Raw genomic sequence first — 23,473 nt, 5'->3', positions numbered from 1 at the left:
TATGTATAAAATATTTTTAAAAATTGTATAAATATAATATCGGGTTGGTTTTGTTTCGGTTTGACTTTTTTTAGTTAAAACCAAACCAAACTAATTATGATCGGTTTTTTTTCCAACACCAAACTATAATCGGGTTTTTTTTCTCGGTTTAACTCGGATTATCGGGTTGATACAGTTTATCGGGTTTCTTTGTATACCCCTAGACAATTGGTTCGTCCTTAAATGATTGAATTGCCCTAGAATTGTATAGAAGTACAATAAAATTTTAGCATGGTATATGAAAAAGTGATTTGCCAGATCGTGATAGGAATTAACTCATATGAAGTGTGGCTTCACTATCCATAGATTTTAGCTCTTAATTAAGGGAATTTTGGGCGGAGAGAGGCGGCACATAACAGGGAAATAAGAGAGGAGAGAAAAAAAGGAAAATGGTATAACTGAATCCTCTAATTTAAGGCACTAATAATAAAGTGTATATAAATTGTAAGCAAACCATATTTAAGGCGGGTAATATACAAAATTATGATAACTTTGATAAATAAATTTCAAATTTTATATAAGAACAAAAAAAATCCCATTTAAAATTAATATAAGAGCTCATAAACTTAAAATCTTGGATCCGCCTATGTTTAAACCGGCACGTAATACACTACCTCCCCTGCTTTCACAATTCACACTGTCGTATTAAAGCATAGTAATTATCAAGTATCTCTTAAAATAAAGTATCTAAAAACTAAAAGAAAATTGCAATTTAACTATTTATTGATAGTTAGTATTTTGATTAATTTTGTTTAAATAATGTATTTGAACAAACACCACCTATATCTTGAATTTAGGAATTTAAACCCAAATCACAAGAACTCCAACCGGCCCCATGTTGAATCTTGGCCTTTCTCTCGTCTTTCTCATCAGTATCCCTTTATATTCTTTCCAATCGTCACCTACCTCTGTTCTCACACTCATCTTATAAACACTCAAAATACCATCTTTTTCTCATCTCCACCGAAAAAAAACACTCTTAACATGGCTTCTTTCTTCTGTTCAACCAAATTCTTTCTACTCCTCTTTTTCGTATCAGCAATTCCTATTGCTTTCATAATCCACCTCGAAACTTCCGCCCCCACAACTCACATCTATCATTACCACAGCACCGGCTGGTTACGTGAGTGTGCCAAATGGGACGATGTAAACCGCCGGTTTATCGTCAGTTTCTTTGGAGGCGGTTTAGGTGTGATTCCGGTCGATGAGAATTACTCCCCGGGTAACGTGCTGCAGGAAATTCCGGTCGTTAAGGATGTTGACTTGACCGGCAATGCGTCGCTCGGTTTAACTATAGACCGGGAAAGGAACCGGGTTTTGGTTGCTGTAGCTGATGTATTTGGCAATCGCTATAGCGCTTTGGCTGCCTATGATTTGACGTCGTGGAACCGGATTTTTCTCACCAAACTTAGCGGTCCAGGTAGTCCCCTAATACATTAATTCTTTATATTATTCTATGTCCTTTTCCACGCCAAATATGGTCAGGTTGAATAAATGCTTCGCCTGTTGCCTTTTTGGGCAAAGAATTATTTCAACATATTAAGTTCTCTCTTAATATAATAAACCTAATCATTTTGATTAAAGACGGGACAATTATCAGATTGGACGGCGAATTTTTGTCTGGCAAACATAACGAAGTTTAAAACCTCAAAGAAAAATAGAGCTCAAGAGAACAAATTACTAGTATAATATAAAAAGTGTATAATTCCGTAGTTTTTGTTTTGACTTGTATCTTTTCTACAATCTTTCAGCTCTGTTGGTGACCATTTTGCCTCGAGATTCTTGTGGTTGTTTTTATCCTATGCTTTTGTCACTGTTAAAAAAAGGAAAAGAAATAAGGATGGCAGATAACCCATCATTCGATGGCGCGAATCTTTATATATCACAAAGAAATTATATTCTTCTTCTTGTATAACGATTCAACGAAGTGTAGATTGGAGATATATTTTTTATAAAAATTATAATTAGAAATACTTTAAAAAGTACTACTATACATGTGAATATAATTTAAAAAAAATATTTGACTGAAAAAATTATACATTTATATAAAATTAGTACTATTTATGTATTGTTGGAAACATAATTATTTGTGGAAAGTCATTTATGAAAATTAGTGTTATTAGCCAAATTGTTGTGCTATGCGGTGAATAAATAAGCTGCAAACATTTGAAAATATTGGTTCCATTTCTGGAGTCTGTGCCAAGATCAGGTAGAGTTGATTGTCTCCCCACAATTCATTGATGGGTATTTGGGTTATGTAAAGAGTTGCTAATTGAGACACAATAAACCACTTCAATATCTTCTAAATGTGGGTAAGAAAGCACTTATGGCCTAATTCTTTGATGTGTTTTCATTTGTGAATCCGCTTTGTTCGGCTAATAAAGGCACGCTAGGTCTTGCTTAATTAATATCTTAATTTTCGGTGGGTAGGAAAGCACTTAAGACTTGGTACTTCTATTTCCAAAAGTTACGTTTACCACAGGTCAAGCCTGTCCATGTGGACGGTATTTCTGACAGTAAATTATTTTTCTTGTTCGAAATATTAGTCCTTTAAGGGAAAATATATTTGTTCCAAAATATTTGATTTTTAGAAAAATAAGAAACATTTGTTGCTATTTTTTCTCCAAATTAAGAGAGAAATAAATAATTATTTAGACACATACTCTTATTATTAAATATCTTTTTAAGGGGTTGTAGTGATGTCTCATGCTTTGAGTGTTAAATAAATCTTATATGTTGGAGTAGCCGGTAGTGTTGAGAAGATAAAATAAGTCTAAAAGCATAAGAGCTTCAAAAGTGGGCCTTTCTTTACATAAGGTAAAGGAACAAGTAGTCAGTTCCATTCATGCCATAAAATCTCTTGTAAGATTTCTTTCTTTAATTGTATTGTGGAACTTCTTTCTAGTTGTACGGCTGATGGCGCCTCATTATTTGAAATTTCAATTGTTAGAGATTTGTGTCTATTTTATATACAATATCTTTTGTATTAGAGAACTTTGATTGTGTTATATTACACCCTTCAAAGTTCCACCCCTATTAAAATTCTAGTAGTAATATTTATCCAGCAAAACAAAAAAAAATAAATTGAGACGTAAACAGAGAATATGGCCTGTTGAGACAGTTAATCCCATTGAGTTTATGTGTTGGAGTTCTAACATAGTTTGTATCACTCAATGACGTGTAGTGATTTTTGTATTCTTATCTGTTCTTGTACAGCTTTGAGAGTTTCATTTTGGCCAACTATTCAGCCTCAGACATAAGCAGATATTTAAGATTTTAAAATCATAAGATGACTAGATATCACTTGGAAGTGAGCTAGGACAATAATAAATGGTTTAACAATAAACTAACTAGGCACTGAAAGCTTGTATCTCTGTGCAATTGTGAGTCAAAATGATTGTTTCCACATGTCCAGGTATTAGTGTTCGAGCACTTCATTTAATTTTCAAGATATGCTCATCGAACATGATTTCTTATAATATAGAGTTAAATTCAAGATTTAGAGTCACCAAGTACAACATGACGTGTGATTTTATTATATGTGTACATACATTTTAATTATCTGCATATGTATATATAGTTCGAGCCTAAAACAGTTGGTTCAGTTCAACTCACATGACTCGTCCTAGGTCCACCTTTGAGTCTTCTTTCTTATTGCTTGATTATAACTCTACTAATGCTATACTCAAACCTGCAGAGGATGAGAAAGCATTTGCAGACGATGTGGTGGTCGATACAGAGGGAAATGCATACATTACAGATGCCAAAGCAAATAAGATATGGAAGGTGGGCGTGAATGGAGAACTTAAATATACGATCAAGAACCCAATATTTACTCCTAAAGAGTGGTACAATAAGCTAGTTGGACTAAACGGAATAGTTTATCATCCAAATGGATACTTACTGGTGGCTCATACATTCTCTGGCAATTTGTACAAAATTGAAATAGCAAAGGGAGATGAAGTAAAGCTAGTGAAGATAAATGGTGGATCATTGAAATTTGGGGATGGCATGGAATTGTTGTCTTCGACCAAACTAGTGGTTGCTGGAAATCCGACGAGGTTAGTTGAGAGTTCTGATGATTGGGAGAGTTGTAGTATTGTGGGAAAGGCCAAAGGGGCTATTCATCGTTTAACTACAGCAGCAACTGTGAAGGAAGGGACTGTTTATCTTAACCATATGATTGGTTTGGGATATCCTAGGAAAAAACATGTTCTTGTTGAGGCTGTTTTTTCTGCTTAATTTTACCACCCACAAACTTAAGAGTTACGGGGTTCTATCTTTCCTTTCTAATTTTTGTGTGAGAGTAAATTTTATACTAGGTAATTTCCAGCTACTGATTTATGTACCTCAGGCAAGAACTATCAATCTTATTTTGTAGAATGCACCGTATTTATTTTATTACAGCATCACTTAGTTGCAGCGTATTCAGGTGTCTCACATTAAATCTTTACTCTTAATTACAACAACAACAACCCAGTATAATCTCACTAGTGGGGTCTGGGGAGGGTAATGTGTACGCAGACCTTACCCCTACCCTGGGATAGAGAGGCTGTTTCCAAATGACCCTCGGCATCCTTCCTTCCAAGAACTCCCCCCTTGCTCTTGGAGTGACTCGAACTCACAAGCTCTTGATTGGAAGTGGAGTGTGCTCACCAAATCTTTACTCTTAATTAGATGTCTTATTATTCCGCAAGAGTTGTTGCTTTGATACCTAAAGCAAAACAAAAAAAAGATGTCTCACTCTTTTTCCTATCCTATCCTTTCCTTCATTGAATAACGGGCCTTTTCTTTTTAAATCTGTTTTAAGTTGTTTGGTCATAAATGCCAATTTTAAGTGTGTGATTTTGGAACGGCTTATATTATGTTTGTGCCCGCAGGATATTGGAATTTTATGAATGAAGAATGAAAGGTGCCAATTACCAACTGATTTCTTTCTGAAAAAAGAGAAGAAATTTTCATGGTTGTTATATATAGTTTCTTTATGTATCGAATTGTACTATTGTATTATATTATACAGTATATTTTAGTCGATACAATATTTAGATAAATTGAATTATTTTTCCGTTTCATAATAGCAATTTAAAGAATAAGCCTATAACATTACAAAAAAAAGAGAGTAGAGTATGAGGTAGAATAATTATTAAAAGGTAGGATGGAGAGTAAAATAGAATTATAGTAAAGCCAAGATGAAGAAAAAATAAGGTAACGATGCGACCACACCAAATTGATCATTACGTAAAAAAGAGTTTTTTCATTGTTATGTAATAACAAATTTAACGATACGATATAATAAAATTAAAATAATAATTAAAATAAATATTATATTTAAAATAACAATATAATACGATACAATAGATAGCAACTATACAAATAAATTAAACTTTTATCGAAAAAGGAATAGTTTCTAACAGTGTTAGTAGGGCGGCCATAGACTTTAATAACAAAACCAGAAAAAAAGAAAGAAGTAAGAAAGAAAGAGTGAAAATAATAATTGCTCCATGTCACTTTTATCAGTTTGACAAAATAAATTGACAAAATTGGTGAGAGGGAGAAAATATATATCCCTCCTACATCCTTTTCAATTTGCACCAAACATTTGAAAGTAAATTGTCCATATATCTTCTCTTTCCTTCCAACTGTACTAGACAATTCATAGTAAATGATCAATATTTCTCTTCTTTATTACCCCTCTACCTCTATCTAAAAACAAACATAACGTTAATAAAAAAGAAATTGATATATTTTCACAACCTTATTAGCTATCATCCCATGCAATGCTAACAAAAGTTTGGGGCACAATGGTCAATCTTTTCGTCATCACCAAGATAACCATAACTCAATTCTTTACTTCTTTTAAAGAAAGAAAAATATATGAAACATTTTTACTGACATTTATACTTTATAATTAATTCATTGTTGACAACTGATAACTACTCTATTAGTTAAATTAAAGGAAACCAACCTCACTCATTTTTGTCACGATCTTTTCCATCACTCCGCCAGAGTCTGAGCATACGTTTCCTTACAACTACTCTCTCTTGAGTCTTGTCAATGATTTATGATTTTGTATAATGCTACTTACTGTACAATTCTTATCTTGATTAGCTGTTGTATATTATTATTAATAATTTCCAAAACACCTTTGCATGTCAGCATGTGCCTCTCCCTGTGCATTACCATATCTTAACCACTTTTCTTGACTTCTATAGTATTGTATTTTAGAAGAACCTGACACCCCCACATAAACACACACACACACACAGTTTACTCAGAATTTTTTTTATGGAGAAGCAGAGGAGTTTCTCCATCAAGCCCACAAGGCTATGGCTTTTCTCTTTCACCATCTCCTTTTCTGTAATATTTCTCATCTTCTTTTCCATTTGGGTCCTCAACCTTCCACTATCTACTCCTCAAGACCCCCATCTTCACTTCAACACTACTACTTCAGTCCCTTTGGATCTCAAACCCAACTTCAAGATTCAAACTTTGAGTTCTTTTCACACAAATTACTCAGCAACCCAAATCAAGAACTCAATTTTGGTGGGCACCCATTTCAGTAGAATTGAAAATGAGTCCCAAATTTCTAACATTTCAGCATCTGAAGGAATTTTGGAAAAGGAAAGTGAGCCTAAATCAGTCGCTTACGACATAAACAGTAACTCTACTGTCCTTTTTGGTGTGAAAAATTCAACCTTTTCTGGTAACCGCTCGACGAAATCTGAAACTGTTTCTGAGGTTCTTCAAATAGATAGTGCAAATAGAAGTACTAAGCAACAGCAGCAGCAAAATGTCTCTTTTCCTTTATTCAAGAAAATAGAAGGAGAAGCTTCTAGTGATATTGTGCTCAAGGTGGTGAATAATAAAAAAGTATGTGACATCACTAAAGGGAAGTGGGTATTTGATGAGAGCTACCCTTTGTACACAAATGCCTCATGTCCCTACATTGATGAGGGTTTTAGTTGTGAATCTAATGGAAGATTGGATAAGCATTATATGAAATGGAGGTGGCAACCTCAAGATTGTGACATTCCAGGGTAGGTAAAACAATAACAACTTTACTCTTTTGTCCCTTATTCATTGCTTAAAATGTACGCTTTCATTGTCTGTTCAAGATGTAGACTTGTCTAGTAAAGTGTAATAAGAAAGTTTGATAAATAAATAATTGTTAGCTTGTAACTTTATGTCATAGGTTCAATGCTACTCAAATGCTGGAACTAATTAGAGGCAAAAGATTAGTGTTTGTTGGCGATTCTATTAACAGAAACCAATGGGAATCAATGATGTGCTTATTAATGGGAGCTATTGCAGACCCAAGAAAGGTTTATGAGACTCGTGGTCGGAGAATAACCAAAGAGAAGGGGAATTATTGTTTCAAATTTGTGGTAATCAATTCAAACTTCTTTTTTAATTTCCATTTTCTTACTTATGAATAACTGAATATGCAAAGGATCTTGTTTTGCTAGCTTCAAATTATTTTGGTGTCATTGTTGCAGGACTATCAATGTACAGTTGAATACTATGTAACTCATTTTTTGGTTCATGAGGGCAAGGCAAGGATAGGCAGCAAACGAGTGCAGACGCTGCGTATTGACACGGTTGACAAAAGTTCATCAAGATGGAGAGGGGCTGATATTCTGGTCTTTAACACCGCTCATTGGTGGAGTCACCATAAAACTAAAGCAGGGTAAGCCTTTTCAAGCATTATGCCTAGGGACTTTTGTTTCTTATATAATGGCTGGTCCGAGCTAGTTTGCGAACACTTCTATCAAGTACTTGCTACTTTCACTAGTACAAGTGTCAAATAACTCTATTTTCGGAGACATAGACAGGTATTTGAATTTTAGTTTCCCATCGTTTTCATCACTTCACTTACCCTAGTGACCTAGTCCATACTCCATACCTTTAGGTGCTTATTGCTTGGGACATTAAAGCTACTTCCACTTTAACATCTGCGAAACACTAATAGTAGGAATGTAATATGATCTTGGAGAAGTTTATTGTTGAAGTTCTTACTTTAATGATCGATAGGGAAATCTATTTGGATTTCGGTACTAATTGAGGCTAACAAGCAGATTTATAGTAATTTTTAACCGAAGAAGCCAACATTTAGATGCCAAAACGGGATCATTATTTTGTGATAGGATATAAAAAGTATTTGGCATAACCAGCTTTATACTATTGACTAGATAATGAGCTAGGTTTGTTTTTCATGTCATTTTTTTGTTATTAAGATGGAAATCAAGTTGCTGGTTATTCTTGTGTGTGGACAATGCTCTCGCCGGACATTCTGCATTGCCAAACCGTTTCACCTTTCTTGCTTTATGTACTGTCTTGCATTACACCACTGCACATCTAACTTTGTAGTGTCACAACAGGAAAAATTACTACCAGGAAAGGAATCAAGTTCATCCTCGTCTTGATGTTTCAACAGCTTTCGAAAAGGCCCTGACTACTTGGGCACAATGGGTAGATAGACATGTCAATCCAAGCAAAACACAAGTTTTCTTCCGAAGTTCTGCTCCTTCTCATTTCAGGTATGCCTTATTTTGCTTTGAACTAAGTATTGGCTTCAAATCTTGCATTGCTTATCATCCTCTTCTTAAATTTGATAGCGGGGGTCAGTGGAACACTGGTGGGCATTGCAGAGAAACTTCTCAACCTCTTCCTGAGACTTACAAAGGCGAATACCCGGAGAAGAATATGATAGTGGAACAAATCATAGGGAAGATGAAGACTCCAGTTACCTTTTTGAATATAACTGGTATGTCAGAGTATAGGATTGATGGTCATCCCTCTATATATGGAAGAAAACCGGGTAGCTCTTCGCGTGTTCAAGATTGTAGCCATTGGTGTCTTCCTGGGGTTCCAGACACCTGGAATGAAATATTGTATATGCATTTAGAAAGTAAAAGAAGAAAGAGTTTGACTAACTGAAATTTCCTTCTCAAATTTGTAAATTCTTTCATTTGTTCAACCTGTTTGCTCGGTTGCATATAACTGTGAAGTTCGGGTTTATCTTTTGTTTTGTTTTTTTCCCTCCTACATAGGCACAAAATGGGCTTAAGGCGAATCATGGAAAAAAAGAAAGGCACGATTATAGTCTAGAGGTATCGACAAGTCACGCATAATAGGCGTGAATTCAATTCTCATTGACATGTCCCCGTTCTCCTGTTTCCTTTTCCTAGTCATCTGTGTAATAGAAAGTTTCCTTTTTTCAGAAAGGTACTATATTCGCTATTTCATGCATTTCATTTTTTGGTTACAATAATAAGCAATGTAGAGGTAGATGCCAAACCCTACCTTCATGAAGTCTTGTCTTGAGTTTTGACCACCCTAACTAATTATAAGAGGGTTTCAAACCAAGGTTGGTCCTGAATAGAGTAAAAAATTCCACAAAAAAGAAAGAAACAAAATTGTCTACATAACCTATGTTATTACAAGACACATAAAAGTGTCCAACCCAAACAATTTATTTTATCTGTTCATGTGACTAATATATATATATATATACACACACACATGTTTCTTCCTATATTTTCCACTTATTCGTAGCTGGAGCCTTTCTCCACTTGTATATGTCTTATTAGCATAATGAACACCCCCCCCCCCCCCCCCCAAAAAAAAAAAAAAGGAAAAAGAAATAAAGAAAAATTGTTACAATCGTCTACATCACTATATCCCTATATATAAGAGGCGTAGTACACCTTCCAGAAATGGTTATGTTACAACCATTGAGAAGGTCAAAACACTGTCTCAATGAGATTGGTGTTTCTTTGCTCGACCTTGAGGCGCTGGTGAATCATCTCTCTTTGTGCCCTCGGGTTTCCTAGCCCATATTGGTGCTTGATCAGGACCATAACGATAATCATAGAAAAGCTCATCACTAGCTTCAATACGTTCCTTTGCAAATATGCCGACTCGATGATCACCAGCAACCAGCATCACCTAAAAAGATGTCAAAATCAGCAAAGTCAAGAATTTTATTGAGCTCTAATACACTAGGATTATATGTACCTTTGCATAACAGTTCGGGTTTGATGAGTGATTGGCGAATTTCAGCTTGTCTCCCTTCCGATAAGCATCAAGGACATACTGCAATAAAAATAGGAGAGCACGAGATGACATGTTTAGTAAAGATCATAAAATTCTTTAACAAGTTAGCTTAAGATGTTTTAACCTGCTTTTCTCCGAAATGTCAATGGGACTTCTAGATTACAAGAAGGAGAAGAGACTTGTTAATTTGTTGAAAGGACTTGTCTAGTTTTTGAGCTCCAGCCCAGGATTAACTCAAAAGGAGTGTTTATTAGTTAGTTGCCATATGTTTTTGTATTTGATTGTTTCCTCGATTGATTAAATCAGGCATACAGGTAGAAGAATCCAAAATAACTGACTGACAAGTAAATCGAGAGGACATCACTGCTTAATAATTGAATATGATAGAATTGAAAATTGTAATGCCCCAAATTCATGACTGAAAATGAGTAACAACTTGGAACCAGAATTTCTAGATTGTGGAAATAAGAGCATACACCTGCTAGAGCATACAGCGCAGGATGAATGCTTGTTGAAGATTTGCTTCAGTTACTGTTGCATTTTTTTTTAGCATAATAAGTTAGCTTAGTTTTAGAATGAATCTATTTTTTTAATTCAAATTTCTGTTAGATTTTTTTAGGATTGATGAGATATTTCAGATTTTTTGAATTCTTGTTATGCAGATTTTTCTGCATATTATGCTCTCAAGTTGGCTATTTAAAGCCCTCTATGTTTAATAAAAAAGTAGAGACATTTTCAATCAATGTTTTTAATATTTTTGCTGCCCCATCCTTCTAAAAAACCAACAGTGGTATCAAGAGCTTCATTGGTCTTACAGGATCTTGAGTTTTTCCAAAGAATCATTTTCAAATCATTTTTAACCAATATTAATTTTGAAAACACATTTTGAAACATGGCAAGCAACAGTCTCTCTTTGAATGCCCCACAAACTTTCACTAGTGAAAACTATCAGATTTGGTCAGTGAAAATGAAATCATATCTTGAAGCCTATCATTTATGGAAAGTTGTAATGGAAGATAGACCATTACAATCACTCCCTGCATATCCTACTCTCGCCCAAATTAAAAACCATTCAGAAGAGAAAACCAGAAAATATAAAGTCAAAACTGTGATTCAAAATTCAATTGCGGATTCAATGTTTTCTAAAATTATTGAATGTGAGACAACAAAAGAAGCTTGGGAAAAGCTTAAAAAGGAGTACCAAGGAAGTGATCGAGTCAGACAAATGCAGATTTTTAAATTTGAAAAGGGATTTGAATCTCTTAGGATGCAAGAAGATGAGACTATCACTAGGTATTCTGATAGGTTGCTTGGCGAGGATTTCAAAGATGACAGAATAGTTGAAAAAATTCTTGTAACGGTTCCAGAGAGATTCGAGTCCAAAATTTCCCCTCTAGAAGAGTCTAAAGATCTCCCTACTATCTCTGTTGCAGAATTAATAAGTGCTCTCCAAGCATAAGAACAAAGAAGAGCATTTAGACATGAAATAGTTACCGAAGGTGCTTTTTATGCACAAAACAAAAATGAAAAGGTCAATTATCCTCTTTGCAAATACTGCAAAAAGAAAACACACCTAGAAAAATTTTGGTGGTGGAAACATGATGCAATATGTGGTATTTGCAAACAAACAGGCCATGTTACAAAAGTGTGCAAGTTTAAAGACGCTCAACACAATCCTCAAGCACAAACAGCACAAGCAGTAATTGAGGAGGAGCAATTATTATAGAGCAACTGAAGCAAAGGAGTGTTAAGGATTTGCTTAAGTTACTGTTGCATTTTTTTAGCATAATAAGTTAGCTTAGTTTTAGGATGAATCTACTTTTTTGAATTAAAATTTCTGTTAGATTTTTTAGGTTTGTTGAGATATTTCAGATTTTTTGAATTCTTGTTATGCAGATTTTTCTGCATATTATGCTCTCAAGTTGGCTATTTAAAGACCTCTATGTTTAATAAAAAAAGTAGAGACATTTTCAATAAATATTTTTAATATTTTTGCTGCCCCATCCTTTTAAAAAACCAACAATGCTCCTAAGATTCAGATTTTGCAACACAAGGGAATATTAGATTCTCTCAAACAATTAGCAGTGCTCACCTGATCGTTCAAGTCGAAAAGGAAGGACGAATTTGCACGATCATATATTTTCCCCCGTTTATCTGCTTCTCGATGAGAAATTAATTCACCAGTATATTCTCCCAGGTAATCGTTTTTGTTAACAGGATTCTAGGTACAAAAATGAGAAAGATTAAACAAATTAGTTAATTAGTTTATTAATACTTTATAGTACTAGCTTACGCAGCAAGTGTATCGCACAGGAATATGGCTACCTTCAGAAAGGCTCCCCATCCAGCAACTTCAGATTTTGATAGCAAAATCTGTTGGAAATGAGGCAAAGGACAGATTGAGAAAAGGAGAAAATGAAAAACAAAGTTTCATAATAGAAGTGACTGAAATCCCTAAAATGGCCTGACCCTTTGCTGCTGCCTCAGGAGGAGCCTCATGTTACCACATTGACCTTCTCCTCGTCGAGGAGGTTCACCCAATGACCCATCACCACAGCTGCAAAGTGTGCATCAATATTTCAAGAAGAAATACATGAGGGAATTCAGAGGCTACAGCTTAGCTTTCAACTACATAACTATTTGAAATCAACATGAAAACAAGCACTTCAGCCTTGTGATGCTTCTCTAACAATAAATTGCCTAAAACTTCGCAACACGAAAAAATAAAGTCTATTAAAGATGCACAAGAGATTGGAGGAATTATAGTTCTTGACCCCTTAGCATTGCAGGCCATTGAGATGAAACATCCATAAAGTTGCATAACCATAGATATCATTCTCTGTTAGCAAATAAATTGGAAAGACAAGAAAATAGAGACCTCCCTTATTCTTACTTTTCTTACGGAAGGTCCTCGGGAGTGGGGGGTTTGAAGAGAGAAAGAAGGTTTTTCATAAGATGATCGGTCAAATAATTCACAAGAGTACCTAGTTTTGGATGAATTGATCACTGATGGTGTCACAACAGTTCCTAGACGTTAAAGTTCGTGATAGTAAATATTAAACAAATTCAACCAGGGGAGTTGTCAAAAAGGTTTTGTAGTAGAAGTATCACCATGTACTAGAGACACTTCGGGAAACTAAAACCACAATGAATAGGTTCGAGGTTTTATCTACTTACACGTATAGGTTCGAGTAGTGTGTTATCCACTTTCAACTACAATTCTCAAAATCTTGATTATCCATTGCAATATCAAACTGATTAGTGTAAATCATCAGCCTTTATGATGAGGCACTAAAGGTATCTATAATGACGTGTGTTAAGCCCAATATTATTACCTAACCCAACAATTGCGGCAAACATCTGGATCACATTCACGTCCAGCAGCAAAACATGGACATTGTCTGCTTCTGCATTGACTCTTCGCACAGTGGCATCCACGGAAACGATTTTTACAGCTTTTTGAGCAGCTGAAATGGAAGAAGAGATATGAGAGATAATGAGTTCCTGAAATTATAATGTAAAGTGAACAAACGCTGAGCAAGCATTAAGTTAAACGACTGTTCCAACAACGAACGAAGTGAAGGACATCAAGCTGCAGTCTTCCACACAACAATTAATGCAATTGAGGACATAACTGTTCTAGTTTATCAAGCTGAAGTTCAATTTATGGTAAATGCAACAAAAAGTTGATGCAATACACCCACTTTCAACTGTAGGGAGCACGAATTATTCATTCGTAACATCAAGCAGAACCACCCATGCATCCAGGAAGAGGGGAGGGATGCAAGAGCGCAAGCTTTACAGGAGGGCAAAAAGTTAGTTAAAACAAACAAAAAAAAGAAAAAAAAGGTAGACTACAGAAGCATCTGACTTAACAGGTCAGAGACAAATCCTTGTTTGATAAATTCAAAAGCTTAACATACCCACAGTACTTTTCACAGCAAGTACCGTTCTGTAAACAAGGACAATGCTTTCCACAAACAGGCTGGCATCCACATGGATTATATTGTATACAGGATTGATTCTTTCCATCTGCAATACGTCTCCACATTGAGGGATGCCCAGCAGACTTTGAGGAATATTTGAGCTTCCGTGTTCTACCTCTTCTACGAAGAAAACGTGATTTTGTTGGCATATCTGGCTCCTAAATATCCAAATACATCAAATTAGATGGATATATACCATGAAGGAAGTGATTCAAACTAAACTTAGGAAGGTAGAATGCTAACAAAGGTAAAATAAGCTGCTTGAGCCTTTTCGATTCCAACAGCAGCCTATACAGAAGTATGTTCCCACTTATAGCATGAGAAATTCAAGAGAAATAATATTCTCATATATGCATCAATTTTCAAAGAAGAAGATCCTAGTTTCTCAACATCCTAAATGAACTTGTGCATCATTCTGCGCTTCAAAAATGAACTAGAAGTAACGATTCTTCCTTCTGCACGTGAAAATATCTTACACTGGCTAGAGAAATGCCATTTTTTTTACAGCCAAAAGCTACCCCATTCCTATAAAATATTAAAAGAGGGTACAGAGTGTTAGAAAGTAGAACTGCCTGCTGCTCCAGATATTTATAACAGTTAATAAGCTTATAAACACCAAAAGATCCATGGCGCCTTTTTTTTCTCATTGCAAAGCTGATAGCCTGGACCAGTCTGTTCAGACTACTTGGTCCAAATTAAAGACTGGAATTACAAGTCTGTCCTCTGGTCAAGTACTTTACCTCTACATATATTTGAACAAAAATAAGTAGAGTATGCTTGTGGTACTCGTCTTGTTGTTGCTAAGATGATACAGTGCTAGACTATACGACATGTACTAAATAATACTCCCTCCGTTCCAATTTATGTGAACCTGTTTGACTGGGTACTAGGTTTAAGAAAAAATGGAGATTTTTGGAATTTGTGGTCCTAAACAAGTCAAAAAGGGGTCCAGAGTATTTGTGGGGTTATAAAAGCTTCTCATTAATGGTAGAATTGGAAGTTTATGCTAAATTGTTTCCAAATTTAGAAAGGAGTCATTCTTTTTGGAATGGACCAAAAAGGAAATAGGTTCACATATATTGGAACGGAGGGAGTATATGAATTAGATTTAAATTTATTTTTAAATAATTAAGTAGATTATGAAGTGGGAGTAAAGAGCGCATGTATTATAATTTATCGCACTAAAATATGGATATGGACTTCAAAGCAATGTAATATCTGGCTTCGCAATTGGATTAACTTTTTAAAATTATCCTTGGATTTAAGTTCATCATGTTGTAGGGAAAACTTTTTCCATTTTTGGATTTAAAGAAAAGACTAACAATCCAGTTAACAATATCCACTTCTCCTTGGATTGGAAAATATCAGCATACACGAGTGTTGCTAAGAATACAAACAAACAGTCCCAAACACCCAATTATTAAATAGAGGAATGCTGTGTTCCCAAATCTGTGTACCACAAAAACTTCTTAGTCTTTTCAAAGTCTAAGGAATATGAAAATTCATGTATTACCATCTTTGGGACAAAGCATCAAGAAAATAGTTAGGCACAACGAAAAGAGCACAAACCATGTAATCCATGTCGGTTTTCCCATTATTCTCTGAAAACAAGCCTGCAGAGCCTCCACGTCGCGCTGCTGCTCCATCATCCATGTAGGAGGATACCTCCAAACAAGTTTTCAAGCCAGGAAGTAAGTTCCTAGCAATGAGGCAACTGCAATGCATGAAATATTATTAGAGCTGGCCTATTGACATGACAATCTGATTCGAGTATATCACTTGACCAAAAAGAATCTGTTACCAACACGTAATCCACTCCATGTTACTCAACAAGCATGACCCCCCGGGGGGGGGGGGTAGAATATGATTTGCAGAAAAAGAAAGGAAGATTTCTCAACATAGAGGGGCTAAATGTGCTAAAATATGGTGCAGCATTTATCCAGGTGCTTCCTTTTCTCGTAACAGGGCAAAAAAGAAGGAAAGGTCTCTGAAAGCCTAGCAAAAAGATGAATGTCCCCTAGTTTCACTTTTCTGATTGACTGATTTATTGATACTGAGGAAAATTCAGCAACTAATCTTGGCATAAAAAGAAACGACAACAACTTTGACTAGCTAACATATGGTGTTTTATACAATGGAATATCATAATTAAAGTGACAGCTAAAAAAATCTCCTTGAGTTCAACGCTGCCTCGTTTCTCACAATAATACAAGTGAAAAGACTTCAAAAACCATCTAATTACTTGGTCACCTTCAAACTGTTTATTGCCTGAGAGATATCAACAGTACTTCTGTAAAATATAATTCAACATAACATGATGTTCCCAGAAAATGTAGTACAGCTAAAGCCATTTCCTGTACCTAGCCCACCGACCAACTCAGTTTTTTTTCTAAACTTACAACTATCCTCAATTGCCCATGGTTTCTCACTAGGACATGTGAAACCATAATGCTTAATCGGCATAATGCTGGCTCCCAAATATGGTGCCAGATGGTACAAGAGTTGTCACTTGGAATATGATATGCGCTGCCTGTAGAACTATATGAAAGACCTCCATCTGAAATTATTAGAAGCAACTATAAAATTGAAGAAAAATGAGGATTGGTTATTGGAAGCCCCAGGAAAGGATTGTTTGAAATTGGTGGGAGACACAAAAACAAGAGCAGCATATACACATATGGAAATCCTTTTACTGAGCACAACGAATGTGGTGGAGCTTTGGATCTTAAGACCAATTTCCCAGATGCCGGCTTGCAACCCTAGTGTCTGTAGTCAGAGGAGATCGGCAGACAGTTTCTATTTTGAATCTGACCTATCCTTTGCATGTGGAGGAAATAGATTGCATGGGGTTGTAAAGTTTAGGATATGTTACTACTGACCTGAGTACTCCCAAATTTACCAAGTGACATGTGAAGACTCAGAAAGACTCCTTTTGTTTTTACCATCTAACCTCTCACTCTTCAGTCTGTGGTCAACAAGAAACAACTACCTTACCAGATGATATTGAAATGGAAAGCAAAAACCTAGTGTAACAATTCACTTGGACACGAATTTCTTACTACTGATGACATCATCCTATTCTAATGTACAATAATTGTAATTCTTTTATTGAGAAAAAGCCAAAATTAACTAAAATGCCATACCTTTTTCTCCCAAAAATCTCTATCCCCTTCGAGTACAGTTCTTTCTCTAGGGGTCTCCATTCTGGTATATTTTTCATGTACGATGCTTGCTTCACAGTTTCCATTTTAGCGTCTTCTCCTTCATTCCTGACATTGTCCCCACCCTTATGCAAATAAGCACCATTATTATTGCCAGACTGATCTGGTGCTTGTGACTGTGGTACATAATCTTTGGTGATAATAGACATTTCATTGCTGTCATATCCATCTTCTGCTGTCACACTAACAGCAGTAGGGAGTGATAATTTCCTTCTCTTACAAGACGAATCTTGTTGGTCATCTGGAACTAGATCTGACTTCTCTAAAGTTGCATATATCGAATCTGATGCTCCATGCTTCATTTTGCTATCAGTGTGCTCCTCTGTTGTGACAATGAGACATGCACAAGTTGAACCATCAGCAGGTAACTTTAAATGTTATAGTCGAGACAAGAAAAGATCAGCAAAAGTGATCTGTCATCAAAAGTGTGTGAATCTCATTGTCACCTCGATCTCCAGCTCTTTTAGTGGCCACAGTAGTACCTCCCACTTCTGAAGTGGTCCTTTCGGACCATTGCTGTGGATCTGCAGTTGAATATTTAATCTGGTTTGTCACACCTTTTACCTAAAAGAGCAAAATGAATTTGTCCCAAATAAAAAGGTGAAAGTGAGTGAAAAAGTAAGAGGGGTAAAAAGGGGAAGAGCAAATTAGCAAATGAGAATGACAGCCAGTAGCAGCGGCAAGTGTTACGAAAAGAACTGATTATGGTAATAGAAAGGAAAAAAATCAAAATAAAAATGGCTGTTAAAAGCCTATAAAAGATGTATGTTTAAGAGCACTAACTCCACAGATAGTAAACAAAGTAGTAAAATCACTTGGCATTCTACAATCAGCCCAAAGCTAGCAAACCAGCTAACACAAAAGTTATATGTTAAGAGCAGAGATGCCGAGGTACTTATCGAAAAGGCAAAGCTGCTTAGGAACTAACACCATAAATATTCCGAAAATCTCAAGAACAAGAGTTATCTTAATAAAAACCAAGTCAATGACACGCTAAGGGGTATTCCGAACTTAAAAAAGTATGACCTCCTCGCTTATATATAAATATTTAAAAATTACCTTAAGATAACACTGGTCACTGCAAGGTTTTACGTCATCTTCAGAATCAGATGAATAGGGCTGTTTTTCACTCTACCAAATGAAAGACTCTTTCAGATTTTCATATACAAATTCAATAGAAAAAGCTGAACAAGCAATTATACTTACAGCATCAATAAAAATTTGTGAACAACCATGCAGACGGCAGTCAAACACCTGTTTTAGTCCAAGGAACCAAATAAAAACACATTTAGCTTCTGTACCAGTTAAAAAAGAACAAATTTCAATCGCATACCAGACAGCGGCGACAGAAGAGGTTATCAAAAGAATCTAAAGCAGCAGTAAGGCTTTTGTCCAGAAATATGTTCCCTCCAAGTCCACTTTTCCCAGAATCTTTCAAGCTTTTGCCGTCTGTATTTTGATGATTTTCCACAAGCAGATTACAGTGTTCCTAATAAACGAACAAACAAACACAAACAAGATTATATACAAAATGGTTCCACAGATAGCCACTAACAAGATAACCATGAAATATCGAGATACATGCCTCAACATGTGAGCACATCAAACACGCATAAACATGGTAACGAAAACATGTAATAAGTTCATTACCCAATTACAGCACCAACTCAGTTTACCAGGATTTCAGAAGAGGTGCCTCCAACATAATGGGTCAAGATGTCCAGAACTTCTTCGTTAAGCCCAAACTCCTGAGAAACCATCCTACAAAAATCCCAAAATTTGAATATAAGATGTCCCTGGAGACATCAAAAAGAAGTAAACTGACAAACACTGCAAAATGCATTTTCTGTCTGAAATCTGCAGGCTGCAGCTATACCCTTTCTGTTCGGGGAGCTACTAGCATGAGTGCTAGCAACTCCCTCCAGCTGGCTAAATGTAGGAATTCTAGTTCAACTGAGGATGCTCAGCAGCCTACACAAACATTAACTATTCTATCCAAGGAAAAGAAGCAGGCAATAAGCCCAGGCTACTGCGGTACTGGGGAAAGGACAGGATGACAAATCATCCTTCAATTTAACTACTTAGAACAGTTAAATCATACTTCCTTCATACCAAAAAGAGAGATTAGTCTGGAGTATGAGAGTTAAAGCATCTAATTTTCAGCGTGAATCTAAACATTGATTTCTTTATTGAAATAAAACCAGATACTTAGAGACTACTAACAGAGATACAGATCACAATGTTTTCTTATTAAAGTATTTCAAAAATGTCTGAGAAATTAGTAGTTTAAATTGTCCTGATAGTAATAATGTTGTTAAAAATGGGATAGCGGGAGTATTTTTCTTTACCCATATGAGCTATGAGTCTCTGAGTAAAATTTATCATCCCTTCACTTAACAGAGCTAAAAATCAAGGAAATAAATAGACAAATAAAACAGAATAAGAACTGAGATACAAGGAAAAATTGTGCTGTGCATCTGTATTATCTAGGAAAGCAACAAGATAACTCTTCAAATTCTAGCGAGAGGAAATTTAAAATTAAAAAGAAAATGGGAAAGAGGATCTGGGGATAAACTCCCAGTTGCAGAATTTTTGTACAAACCTTCCCTAAGTAAGCACTAAGCAGTAAGTGAACAACACTGGTAGAGATAAATAAACTACATCAATTCCAACTTTTCAAATCAGTCTATAGTCAGTTTTTCTCTTTGACACTGAAGCAAAAATCTGCTAAAATAAATGAAAACGGCAAAGTGTGAACGTTTATGAAGCTATAGTACATACTGTATCATCTGAACTCACCACAGAATTTTGTCCTCCCCCTCAGAGAAATTACGTTTCTCTTCCTCTGGCTCTGCAATGTCTTCCTCGCTGTCACTGCAGATTAGCGCCTCGCTACCATGCTGGTCATAATATATCCGCCTTCTCCCAGCTACTGATTGGTCTTCAGCCATTCTTTGATTTCTGTGCTTTTTCAAGAAGACTTGAGAACAAAGAGCAAATAAAATCCTCATTTTGAATAAGAAGAAAGTATAATCATGGTCACAGGCAAGTCTAAAGCTGCAACTATTGGCCTTAACAAAAAACTCAACTAAAGAACAGTGGAAAAAGCATGATGAACAAGATTAGCTTCAAAGCATGAAAATGGATGAATGATATTACTGAAAAATAGTTTCCTTCCAATTTTCTCCAATCTATTAAATTGTGGAGCTGCTTTAAGACTTCAGAGTGGGACTGCAGCTGTTGATGGTAAATTATCACCAAAATAGATGCTAAACGAAAAAAAATCCATGACAAAGGTCAAATGCTCTATCTCAAGCTTGTTGTGGAAGTGTTGTGTCAAAAGAAGAAAAAAAAAGAAAAAGATACAAATTCAGATATGCTTCTAATTCAGCCTTATAGCGGAACAGTAGATTTCAGGTTCACGATATAAAAAAGGCTATCTAATGTAGCTGATATCTCAAAGATCTATCAGCAGCTCTCATGTCACTTGCTTCACCACTGTTTCCAAAAACTGAAAATGTTATTTTTTTAGAATTTCTTTCCTAAGTGTCCTCTTCTATGGACTTGTTTCTACATTATTGGACTTGATATAACTATGATTATCACATACCTGTCTAAAAAGATCCAAGTGGTATATGGTGGAATCTTCTCAACAAAGGGAAGCTTGGCAGTTGTTGAAGATACAACTTCCTCTCCATTAGCATAGTCCCTGTCTCCTGATCCTTGAAGAAGTCCACCAACTTTGCAGCGTGGATTTGCTATTCTTAAAGAAAGCATTTTGCCAGTCCCAGAGTTCTTCATAGTATCACTCCTTGACGTGGCCAATAAAAGAAGTTCAGAAACATGATTTTCTAGCTTCCTTTTGTTTTCTTCATGTTTGTCCTACACAGAAACAAGCATGGTCAGACAATCTTTTCTCTTTCTTTTAATTATGGTGTGGGAGTTCCAAAACCACAACTCATGCTGTGATCATCAAATAAAAAGAACAATTTAAGCAATTAGTAGAGGGAAATTCATATGACATAGTTCAGGCACAGTAGCTCAATGAGAACAAGGAAAGTTGATGTTTCCTTTTATTGGGTCACATAACCTTCTTCGTGTTCTTCATTTCAAGTACAGTTACTTTATTGATATTTTGTTTCTCAAGTACCAAATATTATGCACCTTTGTATACCAAAGCCATCTTTTGACCATCCTATACAACTTTTTTTCCATCCTAACAGGGATATATTTGGTGTATCAAATTCCGGAAACAATTCGTTATCTGACTCGATTCTAGGAATATGAATCGATCATCTCCTCTTTAATCATAAAAAAAACAGCCTTTATGTAATTTTCCTCATACATATGCATACATACATATATATACAGCCTTTATGTAATTTCCCTCATACATATGCATACATACATATATATACAGCCTTTATGTAATTTCCCTCAGACATATGCATACATATATATGTGTGGATATATACACATCAACAAACTGACAGCGCGTACATTCAATTTTCCACTTTAAAATTTTGAAACTTCCACTCAAAAGTCTTCCAATTGGTAATCACAAAATAGAAATTAGTCACTAATTGCTTTGCTCACAGAAGAATTAAAAACAAAGATCTTCAGAAAATAAAAATTCACTTGAGTGCAAACACTATTAAACAAAAAGAGAAAGAGATGAAAAGTATCAGCGAAATGCACAAGCCGATTTGTGTGCTTGCTACAATATCAGTTCAGTGTTGAATACACAATAGTCTAGAAAATAGAAGAATGCAATAGAACAAGTACCCTAACTGAAAGAACTCTGTCTGCCTGAATTTGCCTTTTCAGCTGATTGATTCTGTACGTTAGAGACGCCAAAGAATCTCTTTCACGTTCTCCATAGGACTTCTGTCAATTTAGAAAGATAAAGTTTTCATCCATTGCCTGATTATATAGCTAAAAAGAAACACAAACAAATACTCATCTAAAATTGATTGAATAAAGAAAAGTTCAGACCTCATTAAATTACCTAAAATAGGCCCAAATTATTTGATCACATCAAAATAACAATAAGGGGTGCAAACGAGAAAAACTCATAGCCCATGATTTCACTCAACAAGGTGAGGGCAATAGATCATTAGCTAGAAAAAAGTAATTTTCAAATTCAATTGTAAAATTAAAGCAATTAGACATAGTTGTAAAGCACACTACTTTAGAAAAGACCAACAAACAAGAACACGTGATTTTTTTTTAAAACTATGTCCTTACTCTTTCCCCTGTTTTCTCATCAATTGGAGTAAGGAAAATTTACAAGAAAAAGCATGTTTTACTTCAATAAATTTTATAGTTTTCCAAGAATTTCAAATACCCCAGGAGAAAAGATCGATAAACAAGATGATCGGAGGAGAAGGGGGTGCAAATAGGAGACTTATATGATGAACTGACAAGAACTTAATTAACTTAAAACCAATTCAACTCAGAATCAAAAGGGGCATAAAAGGGACTGACAGTGGGGATGGCGGCAGATTCAGCGGACATAGAGGTGGAGGAGATCATGAACAAGTGTTGTGTGTAGATATTTCAGAAACAACGTTAACATTAGGAAAGTGGAAGTACTGTATTATTTTTATTTGAAGAAGAATTAAGGAAGAGTAGAGTAGCCAAGTGAGAGGAGACTTACGTAAGTTAAAACCCGAAGATAATACGTAAGTTAAATAATAAACCTTGGGTAAGAAAATAGAGTAACTGATGAACGGTAAAAACATATCTTGGAAAGCTAGCAAATAATTGGAATTAGTGTAATTATTAATTGTAATTACGTTGACTTGTTTGTTTGTCACAATATAATTATAATGTAATTACAAGTGTATTGTTTGGTTACACAAGTGTAATTACATGATTTGATTAAATTTTAAATATAAAGTTAATTATCAAAAATTAAAAGTTAAGATTAACAAATATATGCCTTTATTAATGATATTAAATTTGAAATTTAAGATACATATTGTTTCTTGAAAATATATTAATTACTAATCATATATTTGTAACTAATATTGTAAAAATAATTGATATATATATATATATATATCAAATTAATAATATTTTACTTTAATTAATTATAAAAACTTAAAGTACATATTTTTAAGAACATCATGGATTGCATGCTTGATAAAAAAAAATAATATTTATAAA

General features: G+C 35.1%; 3 protein-coding genes across 7 annotated transcripts; 2 read left to right on the top strand and 1 right to left on the bottom strand.

Moving 5' to 3' along the window:
• The first annotated feature begins 848 nt into the window (after positions 1–848).
• Positions 849–4,466, top strand: LOC104099613 (uncharacterized). The gene is made up of 2 exons (XM_009606658.4): positions 849–1,459; positions 3,737–4,466. The coding sequence occupies exons 1-2, from the start codon at positions 1,024–1,026 to the stop codon at positions 4,279–4,281; spliced, it is 981 nt and encodes a 326-aa protein (XP_009604953.1). The 5' UTR covers positions 849–1,023; the 3' UTR covers positions 4,282–4,466.
• Positions 4,467–5,919: 1,453 nt separating this feature from the next.
• Positions 5,920–9,062, top strand: LOC104099614 (protein trichome birefringence-like 6). Its single transcript, XM_009606659.4, has 5 exons — positions 5,920–7,076; positions 7,232–7,424; positions 7,536–7,726; positions 8,418–8,576; positions 8,655–9,062. Exons 1-5 carry the CDS (start codon positions 6,325–6,327, stop codon positions 8,974–8,976), a joined length of 1,617 nt encoding a protein of 538 aa, XP_009604954.1. The 5' UTR covers positions 5,920–6,324; the 3' UTR covers positions 8,977–9,062.
• A 368-nt stretch (positions 9,063–9,430) lies between these two features.
• On the bottom strand, positions 9,431–22,953 carry LOC104099615 (histone-lysine N-methyltransferase EZA1). Of its 5 annotated transcripts, none has more exons than XM_009606660.4 (18): positions 22,790–22,953; positions 22,088–22,189; positions 20,913–21,184; positions 20,102–20,263; positions 18,979–19,063; positions 18,636–18,791; positions 18,509–18,556; positions 18,362–18,433; positions 17,749–17,866; positions 17,225–17,624; positions 15,651–15,795; positions 14,019–14,239; positions 13,431–13,562; positions 12,565–12,652; positions 12,421–12,468; positions 12,188–12,316; positions 10,057–10,134; positions 9,431–9,987 (listed from the first exon to the last, which is right to left on the bottom strand). In XM_009606660.4, the coding sequence occupies exons 1-18, from the start codon at positions 22,835–22,837 to the stop codon at positions 9,796–9,798; spliced, it is 2,496 nt and encodes an 831-aa protein (XP_009604955.1). In that variant the 5' UTR covers positions 22,838–22,953; the 3' UTR covers positions 9,431–9,795. The 5 variants fall into 5 exon arrangements, with proteins under 5 accessions (XP_009604955.1, XP_009604957.1, XP_033512867.1 ...); XM_009606662.4 differs by having other exon boundaries at positions 22,094–22,189; XM_033656976.2 differs by having other exon boundaries at positions 22,094–22,186.
• Positions 22,954–23,473: the final 520 nt, after the last annotated feature.

This window comes from Nicotiana tomentosiformis, chromosome 1 (assembly GCF_000390325.3).
Source record: "Nicotiana tomentosiformis chromosome 1, ASM39032v3, whole genome shotgun sequence".
Lineage (NCBI taxonomy): Eukaryota > Viridiplantae > Streptophyta > Magnoliopsida > Solanales > Solanaceae > Nicotiana > Nicotiana tomentosiformis.
Note: the sequence above shows the minus strand (reverse complement) of the source record. Positions and strands in the feature narration are given on the sequence as shown.